The sequence below is a fragment of the Prionailurus bengalensis genome, chromosome A2 (assembly GCF_016509475.1).
Source record: "Prionailurus bengalensis isolate Pbe53 chromosome A2, Fcat_Pben_1.1_paternal_pri, whole genome shotgun sequence".
Taxonomy (NCBI): Eukaryota; Metazoa; Chordata; class Mammalia; order Carnivora; family Felidae; genus Prionailurus; species Prionailurus bengalensis.
The window spans coordinates 12204539-12220427 of NC_057348.1; the positions used below are offsets into that span (position 1 = coordinate 12204539).

General features: G+C 54.9%; 1 protein-coding gene across 1 annotated transcript in view; it reads left to right on the plus strand.

The window, feature by feature from the left end:
* The window catches only part of AP1M1 (adaptor related protein complex 1 subunit mu 1), a 30195-nt gene continuing 14306 nt past the window's right edge, over nt 1-15889 (plus strand). Inside the window, exons 1-5 of the mRNA XM_043590274.1 lie at nt 1-173; nt 5626-5782; nt 7699-7766; nt 9312-9442; nt 10164-10311. Of these exons, the coding sequence (XP_043446209.1) occupies nt 132-173; nt 5626-5782; nt 7699-7766; nt 9312-9442; nt 10164-10311 (546 nt within the window). The 5' untranslated portion in view covers nt 1-131. The remainder of the gene's footprint in view (nt 174-5625; nt 5783-7698; nt 7767-9311; nt 9443-10163; nt 10312-15889) is intronic.

Sequence of the window (15889 nt, forward strand, 5' to 3'; positions counted from 1 at the left end):
GGTTCGCGCGCGGCTTCCCGGGCCGGAAGTGGAGGCGAACTGTCGCGGGGCACGCCCGGCCTTGCTCAACGCCCGGCAGTCCCCGCCGTCGCCGCCGCCCTCGGCAGTTGCCGAGGCTTCCCGCAGCCGTCATGTCCGCCAGCGCCGTCTACGTGCTGGACCTAAAGGGCAAGGTACAGATGGCTCCGCACCCTCCCCGTTGCCAGGCAACCGGCGGGGCCTCGCCCCTGGGTGGGGGGGTGAGACCCATCCTGTTGCTTGGTAACCGGCCAATGGGACCCACCCTAGTCTTAGGCAGGGAGGCCTGTAGACCTCACCTGAGGCCCCCACCCTGTTGCTAGGGTACCAGGCGGGGGCTTCGATCCATGAGCCCCGCCCTGTTGCTAGGTAACGCAGCTGCACTGACCGCCCCCCCCCCCCCCATGGGCCGGGTTCTCAAGCCTCCGTGGGGGCATCCGGGAACCCGAGGCGGCGGGGAGAGCGGCCCGCATCAGGCTTCGAAGCCAGGACTGGCTCTCAGGTGCCGTGCGACCCTTGGCCCAAGGTGGTGAGGCGTGTCGGGGACAGTGTGCCCTCGGGCCAGCCCTGCCCCCTGTTTATCCTTCGACTTTTCTTTGCCAGTCCCTGTAAAAATTTCTTAACGTTCAGTGTGACACCGAGTTACGAGGGTTGAGTGAAGTGGGTGATGGGAGGGTCATTTTACAGAGGGAGAAACTGAGGCACACAGGTGTGCAACTTGCCCCAGGTCACACCAGTTACAGAGTGGTAGGTCTAGGAGTCGGCTGGTATTTGGGGGGCACCTGCCAAGTGCCATACAGGGTGTTTAGGCTTGGGCTGCTTTTGGTGAGCAAAATCGGAGTTGTCCTTGTCCTTCTGGAGCTCACAGTCTGGTGGGAGAAAGAGACACTGATCTCACAAAGTACAAATCAATGTTAGGTGCAGTGATGAAGCAGTGAGGATGTAATAGGACACTGTGCCGGGCTGGGGGTCAGGGAGGGCTTCCGGGAAGGAGGGACAAATCTGGCTGAGACCTGAAGGAAGAGGTGGGCAATTTAATTAGGACCCAAGTGCTATTCCCAGGGGAATCTGGGAAAACCTCTTAGAGGAGGGATCTCCAAGCCTTTCACAGTGGGCTGCTGCTTTTTCCCCTGGTCCGTCCGGTCTGGAAGGCAAGTGAGTATTGGCCTCTTGTATCTGGGAGTTACAGGAACAGTACAATGTTAACCAAGCCCCGCTTGGATCACCGAGAGAGAGAGAGAGAGAGAGAGAGAGAGAGAGAGAGAGAGGTGGGTGTCGGGCCTTGGTGGGGCAGGCAAGAGTTAGCTCAGAAGCCGTGGGGAGTGAAGAGTTGAAGTGGCTATCCCTTCCTGCTCCCCTCCCAGAGTCCCTGGCTCTAGAACTTTCCAGGAGTCCCTTGAGTGGGTTGCCTGCCCTGGATGCCACCCAAAGTCAACAGCTAGTGAGGCCCGGTGCTGGGCTCCCTTCCTCAGGCCTCAGGCAAGGGATCAGTCACAGGGTACACCAGGGGCTGGGTGGGTGCAGCGTTCCCAGAGCCCTTGTGGCACGTGTTCTTGCTCCCGTCCTGGCCACTGGGTCCCCAGAGTTCCCAGAGGCTGCCTTATCTCAGATCACTCATTCAGCAAACATTTCCCGAGCACCTAGCATGCCACCAAGCCCAGTGCTGCCTATCTCACCATGACTGTGGAGTTAGGGCTGAGTTCAAAACCCACCTCTGCTGTTCAGCTGTGTAACCCCAGGCAAAGTAACTTCTTTCTGCGCCTTGTTTCCATCATTGCTCACCCGAGGCTTTTATGGTATTGTTGTGCGAGCTCTCTGAGCAGACGCTTAAGACAGGCTCAGCACCCCCCATGGCCCACAGTCCTGTTTAACCCCATCGAGGGCCTTGAGGTGGGGAGACACATGGAAGCTGATGGATCCAGGTGGTCAGATCTAGGTAGCTGCAAGGGCATGGACAAGGCCCTAGGTAATATGGTTGCCAACCTCGATTTTGGCTGCAGAAGTAGTTACAGAAGGCCACCTGGAGGAGGGAGGTGCCATAGGACCAGGTGACAGTCAGCTGGACAAGGAGTCACCGCAGTAGGCCTGAAGAGTCGGGGGCAGCCTGCTGGGGCTGGCGGGCCAGCAGCCCTGGGGAATGCCGGAGCCTGGAGGGTGGCACCGGTGTGGCCGTGGGTGGTCGAGGATGTCCAGATGGGCGTGAGGAGCAGAGGGGACTGCTCTGATCCCAGGAAGGAGGAGCCACTGGAGGAGATTGAAGCCTCGGAGGAGCATGATCAGACCTGCCTTTTGGGAAGCTCCCAGGGCAGCCGCAGGCTTGCCTCCCGCTCTCAGCAGCCATCGTGCCATTTGTTACTCCATGCCCTTGGACCTCAGGTCTTGAAAGGACCTTTTGTGCGGACCGTTTTTAGCAAAAAATAAGGTAAGGCACATTAGGAAATTCATGACAACACGTCTGTCTGCCAGCCGCCCGGAACCTCTGAGCGCAAGGAAACCAGCATGGCCACATTTGGCTGCTAGAAGGCCGTCCGTGGACGCTTCTTGGCCCTTATCTTTCTTGTTTCTCTGCAGTTTCTGACATCACAACCACACTCCTCAGCGGGCGTCCATTGGCCTCTGAGTTGCCGCTCTCTCTCGTTTTGCCCATTTCTGTCGAGTCTCCTGGCCCCTCCCCTTGGATGTCGGCCCCTCCTGCTCGGGCCTGGGCGGCCCCCTGACACTGCCCCTCTCTTCGGGTCTGCTTTGATTCTCGCCAGTGTGCCAGTGACTCGATGTGTGCCGCATCCCAGAGGATTGCTCTAGAGATCCATTGTTCTCTGGGACACCTCGGAGGTCCTACAGCTGCCACAAACCTGGCCTTTGCCCTGAACTCTCTCCCCAGACCTGCTCTCTCTCACCTGCTCTCTCCCACCTCATTGAGCGACACCGCCATCCATGCGACTGTCCTCATTGGAGACCTGGGCATTATCCTGGCCTCCGTCCTCTCCTCACCTTCGTGTTCACTCCACGGACATTTCCTGAGCACCCACTGGGGTCAGGCTCTGTTGTGGGCTCTGGGACACAGCCGTGAATGAGATGGAAGTGGTCACTGTTCTCAGGGAGTGTTAGACTCTGGTGGAAGGGACAGACCGTAAAGGAGGATAGGGGTTATAGTGCAGCAGTGTAGTGGGTAGTGAAGGAAAAGTGGACAGGTTATGACCTTTCAGGCAGGGCAAGCAGGGAAGACTTCTTGGAGGAGGTGCCATCTTTGGTGAGGCTTGAGAAATTAGAAGAGGCCCAGGCATCCTGGACAGAGAGAACTGCAAGTGCGAAGGCCTCGAGGCAGGAGTAGATGTGGATGGCTCAGGAGCAGCTGGGGGACCAGGATGGCCGGATGGAGTGAGCTGGGGTGGGGGCAGAGGGGTGAGATGGACAGAGCAGCCGTGGGGATAGAGGTTTGTCACCTCAGCATTGCCTGTCTCCCTTCAACCTGTCCTCTGCTCTCTCACCTGGGGCCTGCGGCCCAGGCTCCAAGACCGTCCTCACGCCCCCCCCGACCAGTGCTCCAAGGTCTCCCCCTGGACTGCACCCCTGTTCTGTCCCACGGCTTCAGCCACCGCCGTCCCTCTGCCTGTGTAGCACCTGTCCCTTCAGGCCTCAGTGTGAAGGTCACACCCTTGGGAGGCTCTCAGCTTCTCCTGAGTCGGCGTCCCAGTTCAGAGACCCTGTTTGTTTTGGTCACCTCTGGTCCCCGGGCCCAGCATGGTGTGCGGCAGAGGGGCCCGCGGGGTGTGCTGGGTGGGTGAGTGGACCTCTCCGGAGCCCTGGACACGAAGGCAAGCAAAACAAATGCGTCCTCTTTCCTTTGAGCACTAGGGGCCTTGAGGCTCCCTGCCAGCAGCAGTCCCCAAAGTCATATACCTGAGAAGGAAGGTGGGGCCTTGGGAAGCCCAGGAAAGCAGTGTTAGGGAGCAGAAGGGGCCGTGCGGGGGGTGAGAACTGGTTAGGATCTGGACTCAGCTTTGCTGGCTGTGACCTCAGGCGGCTGGTGCCAGAGTTCTAGGCATCACTGGGCATCTCTGTAAAAATAGTGGCCCCACCTCGTGGCCGGTCAGTATAGATTCTGAGCAAGGAGCACAGGAGAGGGGACATGGGAGTCCCTCAGTCCGGGCCTGGCTGTCCCACTGGGTGCCTAAGAGGCCCTAAGCGGCCTTGTGAACCTCAGCAGGAAAAGGGCACGGACCACGAAAGAGAAGCCAGGAAGGAGGTTCTCGTTTTGATTCTCTCCTTCTCTCCTGGCTTGAAACAATGACGACCATGGATTTTACAAAAGCCCAGGTTGTGACGCAGGCGGCTCCCAGCTTGGTCAGCTCAGCAAGGCCAATCTCCGCACGCACGTAGCCGGGCCCTGCAGCTGCTGCCCACATGAGCTCACGAGAGCGGCAGCAACTGTAGGCGGCGTCTCCAGATGGAGCCTTGCTCAGCCTGGCGGAGCTTCAGGCTGCCTCCTTGTTCCTTCAGGGAGGCGTGATGGACGTGTACCCAGCTGGGTTTATTCCAGTGCACAGCGTGGTGCGTTCGGTCATTGTATATACCCAGGAAGCCAGAAGCACACACCCTGTCACCCCCTAAAGCTTCCTCACGCCCCTTGTGTCCAGCCCGTTCCCAGAAAGCCACTGGTTTTCTGTCACCGTCGGTGAGGGTTTTATGTAAGTGGGTTTTATGTGGGACAGGATATGGGACTTGCCGTCTGTTGTCTGGTGGCTCACCTGGCCCAGGGGTCTTGATAGACCCTCATGCTGTGGCTCGAGTCAGTGGTCTTTCCTTCTTGTGGCTGAGTTGCGTTCCAGGATGGACACAGTTTTTGTTTCTGGTTGCCTATTGAAGGACATTGGTGCTCACTCTAGTCTGGATCCGTCGATCGATCTGTTTATCTATTTATAAAGTTTATTTAATTATTTGGAGAGAGAGAGAGCGTGCGTGTGCATGAGGTGGGAAGGGGCAGAGAGAGAGGGAGACGGAGAAGATCCCAAGCAGGCTCAGCGTTGTCAGCACAGAGCCCAACGAGGGACTCGAACTCACTAACCATAAGATTATGACTTGAGCCAAAATCAAGAGCTGGACACTCAACTGACCGAGCCACCCAGGCACCCCTGGTCTCTGGGTCTATTTAAAATAAAGCTGCAGCGAACGTTTGTGTGTGAGTCTTGGCCACAGGTGGCTTTTAGTGGATGTGAACACTCAGCAGTGTCCCCTGATTGGGTACCCTGACACAGGCAGAAGAGCAGAGTGCATTAGCATAGGAAAGGCTCTGAGAAGGTCTGCAGTGAGAACCTACAGGATGTTGTTTTCACCTGGCATCTCCCAGTTGACTGAGTTCTGGACTGCGACCTCGTATTGCTTTCCCCTGCGAGGAACCCAGTTGGCCCCTGTGGAGTTCACTCTGGGAAATGTGCTCCTTGAGGGATTCTCTGGGGGATAGAGGTCAGCGCGGCCTGGAGTCTCTGATGGCCAGGGGTGTGAGTGGGGTCCTTGCGGCAAGGGAGGCTGGCGCGTCTCATGCCCCACTGCGCGCATCTGGCTGTGGGCCTCCAGATGGAAGCAGCCTCACCTCCCACCCCTGCCTAGGTGCTCATCTGCCGGAACTACCGTGGCGACGTGGACATGTCCGAGGTGGAGCACTTCATGCCCATCCTGATGGAGAAGGAGGAGGAAGGGATGCTGTCGCCCATCCTGGCCCACGGGGGAGTCCGCTTCATGTGGATCAAGCACAACAATCTGTATCGTATCCCTTTGCGGGGGAGCTCCCGGGGGCCTCCTGTGTGGGTGTGTGCGTGTGCGCGTGTGTGGGCCCGCAGGCGACCGAGAGTGGCCGGCACCTGGCCCGGGCTGGCTCGGGCACAGCAAGGGCCGTCGGGCACACCCTCCCGGAGCTCCCTGTGGCCTGAAGAGATGAGCGGAGAACACGGTGGCAAGTGTGCCAGGAGCTGGGCGAGGAGAGGGTGTGGCAGGGGACCTCATCTAGTCTGGGGACCCAGGAAGGCTTCCCTGAGGAGGTGACATCCAGAGGAGCCCTGCAGGAAGGCCAGGTGTCCACCATCCAGAGCAGTGGGCAGACGCCAGGAGCGATAGACCTGGGCAGAGGCTCTGCAGAAGGAACAAGCTCATTCTGGAAGCTGCAGGAGGGGTGGCAAGAACACCGGGAAGGGGTATGTGGTGGGAGCAGGCCCGAATGGTCAGCAACGCTGTGGGGTCTCGAGGGACGTCACCGTAGATGTGATGGGAAGCCTTCTGGGGGTTTTAGGGGGTGGGGGGGTGACACAAAATCAGATTTGCATTTTCTGAAGGTTTCTGGCCGCTGAGCAGAGGCCAAGCTGCAGGGAAGCCGGAGTGGATGTGGGGAGGGGGAGGGGGCCAGAAAGCCCCGGTCGGACTGCAGTGGAGGTGCAGGACCTGCTACCATCCTGTCTGGGTCCCTGAGGTCCAGCTCCTGCCCCGCCTCTGTTTCTCCCTCACCTCTCTGGAGGGCCCGGGGGGCTGCTCGCAGAGTACTCAGAGAGTACCGAAGGTGGCTTGGAACCCGGAAGCTGGACGACGGTGAAGGCGCCCGGGTCTGGGCGGGGGGTGTGCCCAGGTGCGTGGGGGGGGGGGGGGGCGGGGGTGTGAGCCCAGTGGGAGCCGTCAGACCAGTTTCCGGTTGGGCCCTGGCTCCACGTGTGGGCAGCGGGGAGGAGACAGCGGTGGCTCACCCCTCCGGGTGCCGCTGCCCGGCGCCCCCAGCGCCCCCGGCCTCCCCGGCCTGTTGCTAGTTCTGCTGTCCGTTGACGGTCTCCGGCCGGCCCAGCCTTGTGGTGCCCACTGGTCCTCCTTAGCACCCGAAGGCATGCGACCCGGGCTGGAGGCCCAGCACCTGATACATGGGTCCCGGCTCCTGGCAGGAAGTGAGGTGGACGTGGCCCCTGCTGTCCCTGTCACCTGCAGCTCCCAGCTCAGCCCTGGGGCCAGGCGGCCCAGGCATGTCATGAACGGCCAGGGCGCAGCCCCTGTGCCTGCGGGGGAGGAACCGGCCTCCCCGGGGGGCTCGAGGCCCTTGAGGGAAAGAGCAGGGAGTGTCCAGGACATGCTGCCCCGTGATGACGTCGGAGGGGCGTCTGTGCCACGCACTTCGCACACGTTGCCTCAGCGACTCTGCTGCCGGGCGCCCATCAAGCAAGTGAGAAAATGGGCTCCGTTAAAAAGGTTTGCTTTAGGGGCCAAGGCTTGCAGGAAGGGCCAGACCCAGCGTCGGCCCTGGCTGCCTCCTCTGGAGCCTGCAGTCCTGCCTTCTGCTCCCGGAATGAGCGGCACGCTGCCTGCCCACCCTGGGCTAGAGCTCTCAGCGCAGATATCACCTCCTCGGGGCAGCCCCCACCCCGCCGCAACAGCTGGGGCGGGCTCTCAGTGCCCCCTACTGCCTCTCTGTCATCGAGCGCTTCCTGGGGTTTGGGACCGTGTCTGGCGACTACCTGTCCCGGGCCTGGCTCCGACCCAGTAGCCCACTGAAGGCCTGGTGAATGGCCGGGGGTTGGGTGGAGGGAGGTTCTGAGCCGGGGGTGGGGGTGGGAATGGGGGTGGGGGTCCTTCCAAGACGCGGGGTGAGTCGGGGTCTGTGAGGCAGCAGTCTGGGCCTCTGAACTCTCCTTAACCGTGGCCGCCATGCAGTGGTTGCTACCTCCAAGAAGAACGCATGTGTGTCGCTGGTCTTCTCCTTCCTTTATAAGGTGGTGCAGGTGAGTTGACCCGGGGAGGGGTGTCAGTCGTCCTGGCTTTGCTGTGTGCTCGAGGGCTGGAGCACCCCTGGGGAGTTCTGGGGCTGGAACCCCAGGGAATGGGAAGGGGAGCTCCAGCTGCCCTGTGTGTGGGACTTCATGGCCTTAGTGTCCCTCTGCCCTGACGAGGGGAGGAAAGTGAGCAGGAGGTGGAGCTCAGGGCAGGTCGGTGCGCCCGGGCCTCAGGAGGGACAGGTACGCCCCACAGCTGGCTGTGGGAGGCTGGAGGGTGGCCCGCTGAGAGGCCAAGTTTAGGGAGGTAGGCTAGCCGGGAGGAGGGCAGAGCAGCCAGTTCTGCGCAGAGGTGGGGAGGCGCGAGAGCAGCACAGGCAGAGGCCCTGGGGCCACAGTGCGTGTGGTCCGGTCGGGAGCATCGGGCTGGCCAGTGTGCCTAGGGCCCGTGGGGGGCTGCGATCAGTAAGGTGTGGGTGGGGCTGGGCTGCAGGGTTGGGGGCAAACAGGACTTAGTGAGTTTTGATTTCGTTCCTGACGAGAGATGGCGGGCGACTTTAAGCGGGGGACTGATGAGACCTGATTGGAGTTGAGATCGGCTCCGTGGCTGCTAAGTGGAGGAAAACTTGAAGGCAACAAGGAGGCCAGCGAGGAGGTTGCTGCAGGCTTCCAGAGCAGAAATGGAGGGACCAGGCTGGGGCAGGAGCCGTGGGGTTGAGGGAAGTGGAGAATCGGACCCGGGAGGCCTGCGGTGAGCCCTCAGGTGGTACCACGTGCAGCTAGCTCAGGAGTCACTGGTGCTGAACACGGGGGGACTGGTCTGGGCCGTGGAGACATGGGGGCGGGAGAGTATGTGTCCCCCTGGGAAGACCTGAGTGCAGGCTGAGGAGTAGGCTTTCGTGCCAGGGCGGTGGCCCTGTCGCAGGAGTAAAGAGGGGCACCGGAGGTCCGAGAGGGTGGGAAGAACGTTCTCCTTCCTGCCGTGTCTGGCATTTTCTGTGACTTTCCTTCGGTGCGGGTGCTAACGAAACTTTTCTCCCTTCCCTTGTTCGGTCGACTTAATTTTCTGTTGAACTGGGGGACATGTGTCTCTGGCCCAGGGGGCTCAGAAGAGTCCAGAAGAGCCACTGGTTCTGTCTCCAGTGGCTCTTGCCCCTCATCTGAGTCACTTGTAGCTCAGAGGCAAAGGGTGACTGTTCACAGCAGGGATTGAAGAGAAGCTCAGATGGGGCCCTAGCCAGACTGGGGGTGACTGTCAGGGAGGAGAGGAGAGAGGGACCCTCGGGAGTGGAGATGCAGGGCTTCTGACCAGGCCCCCGGAGGACGCCCGCACTGCCAGCAGCCCGCGACTTGCCTCACGGGCAGCCGTCGCTGTCCTGCCGCGGCCCCTGAGTCTGAGGTCGTGTCTGTGGCATGTCGCCAAGCCTGGAACGTGGGTAGATGCAGCTTGTGGGCAAGAGGGCTGTTTGTTCTGGGCCCTGGGGCATGAAGGACAAGTGGGTTTGTGCGGGCGGTCCCCCTCCCGCGTCTCAGCCCCCCGCCGCCCCCGCCCAGGTGTTTTCAGAGTACTTCAAGGAGCTGGAGGAGGAGAGCATCCGTGACAACTTTGTCATCATCTACGAGCTGCTGGATGAGCTCATGGACTTTGGCTACCCCCAGACCACCGACAGCAAGATCCTGCAGGAGTGAGTGGGTGCAGTGGGGACCCAGGCTTGGGGCTGGGGGAAGCGAGCGTGCCTTCACGCCCTGTGCCGCCACCCTGTCTCCTTGCCTTTGTGGTTTCTGTTGGGCGGTTTTGGATTCTTGGCCGCTCCGCGTCCCTGCACAACGTGAGCATTGTTCAGGGCGGTGCACTGGATGCCTGGTTATCAGGGAGTCACCGCCTTTGTTTCCGCGCACGTAACTGAGGCTGAGAGAGAAACACGTCCTTCTTCGCCATCCTGCCCTTCACACCGGGGCACACGGATCAAGCACTTTCTGTGAACCCGCCCCGTGGGAGCGGCTCCCCTTTTCTCCCTTTTCTCCGTTCTCCGTCAGAGGCGCCGCTCCCCATTTACACGGGGCAAGGGTTACTCAGAGAACTGGCCCGCGTCTGCATCTCGTGCGTTGTTCCCCGCGGGGGTTGGGGTCACCAGCTCCCCTCGAGGGACTCAGTCCCCTCTGCACGTGGCCGTGGCACCTGGCGCACACTGCCTGTGGTCTCGCCCGTGCCGGCTCCTTGCCCCTCCCCCACCCCGGCCTAAGTGAGCGCTCTGTGCTCATGGTCACTTGAGTTTTTTGGGGCTTTTTGGAAATCCTGACATTCTTGTGTTAAACGGCCCAGGTGAAACTGGAGCCTGCCACCGGGAGGGGCTGTTTTCGGAATGTCCGTGCCTGAGCTCCTCAACTCTGGGCCTGGTCCCACAGGTACATCACCCAGGAAGGCCACAAGCTGGAGACGGGGGCCCCGAGGCCCCCAGCCACCGTCACCAACGCAGTGTCCTGGCGGTCTGAAGGCATCAAGTACCGGAAGAACGAGGTGTTCTTGGACGTCATTGAGTCCGTCAACCTCTTGGTAGGGCTTCCTCTCCTTTCTTTTTTTTTTTTTTTTTTTTTAAATTTTTTTTTTTTCAACGTTTATTTATTTTTGGGACAGAGAGAGACAGAGCATGAACGGGGGAGGGGCAGAGAGAGAGGGAGACACAGAATCGGAAACAGGCTCCAGGCTCTGAGCCATCAGCCCAGAGCCCGACGTGGGGCTCGAACTCACGGACCGCGAGATCGTGACCTGGCTGAAGTCGGACGCTTAACCGACTGCGCCACCCAGGCGCCCCTCCTTTCTTTTCCTCTGGTGGAAAAATGTTGTCTTCTGCACGATTGACGTGAGAGCAAGCAGACTTTGAACAGCAGCAGAGCCCTGGGAAGCCGTTACTTTCTGGGTGACGGCAGATCCGCAGCAGTCAGGCCGCGGTGCAGCTGGCGCTCGTTCAGGCTTCCTTAGCTTCTGTTCTTGTTGGGGGTCCACGCAGGGGCCTTGTGGGCGTTGCTGTGGAAAGCAGGGGGGAGGTTGGAAAGCGCAGGGATCCGTATCCAGAAAGACCGCCTCACTCACGATCCACTGTCCTTTTGGGCCTCACGCTGTGAACTCACAAACGCACGCGGTCCTCCCGTCGCACCGAGAGCAGTCGCGGCCCTCCTGCAGCTGGTTTTCTTAGGTTTCTTTTCTGTTTGTGCGTGTTTGCGTTTTCCTTTGGTTTTATTTTTTAAGTTCTCACTAAGTCAAATTGACCTTTTTTTCTATTAGTTTTAGCCCACACAGAGATTCTTGTTCCCCTTTGCCGTAATCAGGATACGTGTCACCTCTAAAACCTCTCTCCTGCCGCCTCTCCACCCCCTGGCAGCCACTGCTCCGGTCGCGTCGCGCGTCGCTAGCCAGCAGGCCTCATGCTCCACGCCGCCTCTCTGCCAGCCCGCGCGGCCTGGGCCCGGGGGTCCTACTCCTGACTGGCGTCAGAGCGCCACATCCCAGTGCCCGTGTCGTTCACCTTCACCTCCTCCCATAGGTGTTTTTCGTCTCACCTGTCACAAGAAGGGCGGGTACAGGTATTAGAGAGAGAGCACGAGCGAGCGCAGTCACGTACCTTGTGTTACAGTTTGTGGTTATAACTGTCCCATTTGATCTTTGTTGCTCTTCTCTTACTGTGTGTACCTTACGTATTAACCTGTATTACAGATATATACGTTTAGGAGAAAACATAGCACGTGATGAGGGTTCCCAGGCATCCACTGGGGGTCTTGGACCGTCTCTCCTGCAGATAAGGGGGACTCCTCTAGTGTTGTCTTGTTGAGGTTGTCATATGCGTGGAATCCCAGAGTATGTGACCTTTTCAGTCTGGCTTCTTCCACTAAGCATAATGTCTTTGAGACTTATCCAAGTTGCTGTGTTTATCAAGAGCTTGTTTCTTCTTCTTTTTCTTCTTTTTAACGTTTATTTATCATTGAGAGACAGAGAGACACAGAGCGTGAGCAGGGGAGGGGCAGAGAGAGGGGGAGACACAGAATCCAAAGCAGGCCCCAGGCTCCAAGCTGTGAGCACAGAGCCCGACGCGGGGCTCGAACTCACAAACTGCGGGATCATGACCTGAGCCGATGTCAGACGCTTAACCAGCTGAGCCACCCAGGCGCACCCCGCCTGTTTCTTCTTATATCCTTTTGTATTTATTTTATTTTCGGAACCACACCGTGTTTATCCATTCAACTCTTGAAAGACTTTTGGGTTGTTTCCAGTGTTGGGCTATTGTGAGTGGAGTTGCTATAAACATTTCGTGTGCAGGTTTATGTGTAAATGGAAGTTTTTCTTTCTCGAGGGCAAATACCCAGAGTGGGATCGCTGAGTCACATGCTAAGCGTACATTTAACTTTATAAGAAACTGCCAGACCGTCTTCCAGACTGGCTGCTCCATTTTTGCCTTTTCACCAGCGGTGGATGAGAGTTCTGGTGGTTCCATATCCTCGAGCACTGTTTTGATTTTCTGCATCTTTTTTTTTTTTTTTTCAACGTTTATTTATTTTTGGGACAGAGAGAGACAGAGCATGAACGGGGGAGGGGCAGAGAGAGAGGGAGACACAGAATCGGAAACAGGCTCCAGGCTCTGAGCCATCAGCCCAGAGCCTGACGCGGGGCTCAAACTCCCGGACCGCGAGATCGTGACCTGGCTGAAGTCGGACGCTTAACCGACTGCGCCACCCAGGCGCCCCGATTTTCTGCATCTTAATAGATGTATTGTGCTAGCTCATTGTAGGTATAATTTGCAATTTCCCGATGGCTGATGATGTTAAATGCGTCTCTGTGTGCTGCTTTGTCATCTGTATTTCATCTTTGGACAAGTGTCTTTTCATGTCTTGTGAGCATTTTTAAATTGGGTTGTTTCTTTTCTGATTGTTGCATTTTGAAAGTTCTTTATGTATTCTGGATAGAAGTCTCTTGTCAGATACGTGATTTGCAGGTATTTTCTCCCAGGCCGTCACTTGTCTTTTCATTCTTTTGGTACAGTGTCTTTCACAGGACAAAAGTTTTTAATTTTGAGAAAATCTAATTACCGATCTTTTTGTGCGTGTGCTTTTGGTGCCGCGCTGCCGAACCCAGGGTCATGTAGGTTTTTTCCTAAATTGTCTTCTAAAAGTTTTCTGGTTTTACATTTAGGTCCATGACCAACTTTGAGTTAAGTTTTATGTAAGCTATGAGGTTTGTGTCCATTGTGTGGATGTAGAGCAGTGTTCTGCAATTGTTCCAACATCATTTTTTGAAAAACTACCCCTTTCTCCGTTAAACTGCCGTTGTGTTTTTGTCAAAAATCAGTTGGCCGGGGGCGCCTGGGTGGTGCAGTCGGTTAAGCGTCCGACTTCAGCCAGGTCACGATCTCGCGGTCTGTGAGTTCGAGCCCCGCGTCAGGCTCTGGGCTGATGGCTCGGAGCCTGGAGCCTGTTTCCGATTCTGTGTCTCCCTCTCTCTCTGCCCCTCCCCCGTTCATGCTCTGTCTCTCTCTGTCCCAAAAATAAATAAAAAACATTGAAAAAAAAAAAATCAGTTGACCGTATTTGTGTGAGTCTGCATTCATCTGTATTATCTATTCATTCACCAACACTGCACTGTCTTTGACAACTGTAACTTTATTAAGTCTGAAAAGCAGGTAATGAGATCCTTCCAGCGTTTTTCTTTTTTCAGAATTGTTTTAGCTATTTAGTTCCTTTGCATAAAATATTAGCATCAGGAGGCATCTGGGTGGCTCAGTCAGTTGAGTGTCCGACTTTCAATTTTAGCTCAGGTCATGATCTCATGGTTGTGGGATTGAGCCCCACATGGGGCTCTGCACTGACGGCTCGGAGCCTGCTTGGGATTCTCTCTCTCCCTCTCTCTCTGCCCCTCTCCTGCTTGTACGCATGCACACTCTGTCTCTCTCAAAATAAATACATATATTTTTAAAAAGTTTAAAATGTTAGCATCAGCTTGTCTGTGTCTACAAAAAAAATCCTGCTGGATTTTGATTGGGATTTTATTAAATAACTATTAAATATTCAGCATGGGGAGTGCCTGAGTGGCTCAGTTGGTTAAGCATCCGACTTCAGCTCAGGTCATGATCTCGCAGTCCGTGAGTTCAACCCCTGATTCAGGCCCTGTGTTGACAGCTCGGAGTCTGAGCCTGCTTCGATTCTGTATCTCTCTCTCTCTGCCCCTCCCTGCTCGCACTGTCTCTCTCCTCTCTTCCACAAATAAACATTAAAAAATTTTTTTTCATAAATAATCAGTGTGGAAGAGAATTGGTATCATTAGTATATTAAGTCTCACAACCCACAAATGCTGTATGTCTCTCTAGTTAGGTCATCTTTTTTATTTTTTTTTTAACATTTATTTATTTTTGAGAGACAGAGACAGAGCTTGAGTGGGGAAGGGGCAGAGAGAGAGGGAGGCACAGAATCTGAAACAGGCTCTAGGCTCTGAGCTGTCAGCACAGAGCCCGACGTGGGGCTCAAACTCATGAACTGTGAGATCATGACCTGAGCCGAAGTTGGACACTTAACCGACTGAGCCACCCAGGCACCCCTAGTTAGGTCATCTTTGATTTCATTCATAAACGTTTGGTAATTTTTACCATGTATATGTTATGTTAGAGTTATACTTAAGTATTTCATATTTTTGAAAGTATCATAAGTTGTATATTTTAGATTTACTTGGTAGAAGTCACTTGTGACACTATCTGAGCCTAGAGATTTCTGTTCCAGAATATTTTTAACTACAAATTTCAATCCTGTAATAGTTGTAGGATTCTTCAGGTCTTCTGTTTCATCTTGGGTGAGTTTTGGCAGTTTGTTGTTTTTAAGAAGCTGATCTACTTCATCAGAGTCATTGAGTTTATGCGTATAGTGTTCTCTGTAGTATTCCCTTACTGTCTTTTTAATGTCTGCAGGGTCGGTGCTGATGTCCCCTCTTTCATTCCTGATATCAGTCACTTATGTCATATTTTTTTTCTTTGTCAGTCTTGTGAGAGTTTCATCTATTTTATTTGTGATGAATTGGCTTTTACCAAGAATTGGCTTTTGATTTCATTGATTTTCCATTTTCAATTTCATTGATTTCTGTTCTTGGCTCTAGTATTTCTTTCTCTGTGATTTGAGTTTGTTTTGCTCTTCTTTTTCTAGTTTCTTAAGTTGGAAGCGAAGATGCTGATTTGGAATCTTTCTTTTCTAATATAAAGATTTAATGTCGTACATGTCTAAGCAGTGCTTTAGCTACGACCCATAATTGGTATGTTAGATTTTCATCTTCAAAATATTTTCAAATTTCCCTTGAGACTTCAGTTTTGACTCATGGATTATTTATTTATTTATTTATTTATTTTAATGTTTATTTTTGAGAGAGAGAGAGAGAGAGGGCATGAGCAGGGGAGGGGCAGAGAGAGAGGGAGACACAGAATCTGAAGCAGACTTCAGGCTCTGAGCTGTCAGCACAGAGCCCGACACGAGACTTGAACCCACCAACTGCGAGATCATGACCTGAGCTGAAGTCAGACTCCTAACTGACTGAGCCACCCAGGCACCCTGACTCATGGATTATTTAATGAAAGTGTGTTAATTTTTAAATGTTTACTTATTTTTCTGTTACCTTATTGTCGTTTTTTTGTTTTTAATTTAATTACATTATTGTTTAAGAATATACTTTCTATGCGGTGCCTAGGTGACTTAGTCAGTTGAGCATCTGACTCTTGGTTTCGGCTCAGGTCATGATCTCATGGTTCGTGAGTTCCAGCCTTACATCGGTCTCCATGCTGACCGTGTGAAGCCTGCTTGGGATTCTCTCTCTCAAAATAAATAAACTTTAAAATATATAAATATACTTTTTATAATGCCCATTCTTTAAAATTTAAGGTTTGTTTTAGTGACCCAGAATGTGATCTATCTTGCCAAACGTCCCAGGTACACTTGAAAAAAATATATATTTTGCTTTTGTTGGGTGGACTGTTCTGTAATTGCCAATTAAATCCTGTTGGTTGGTGACATTTATTTCTTCTAGCTTTTCTTACTCATTTTCTGTCTACTAGTTCTACCTATTATTGATAGCGTTAAAAGCCCCAGCTGTTAATTGCAGATTATGTCTT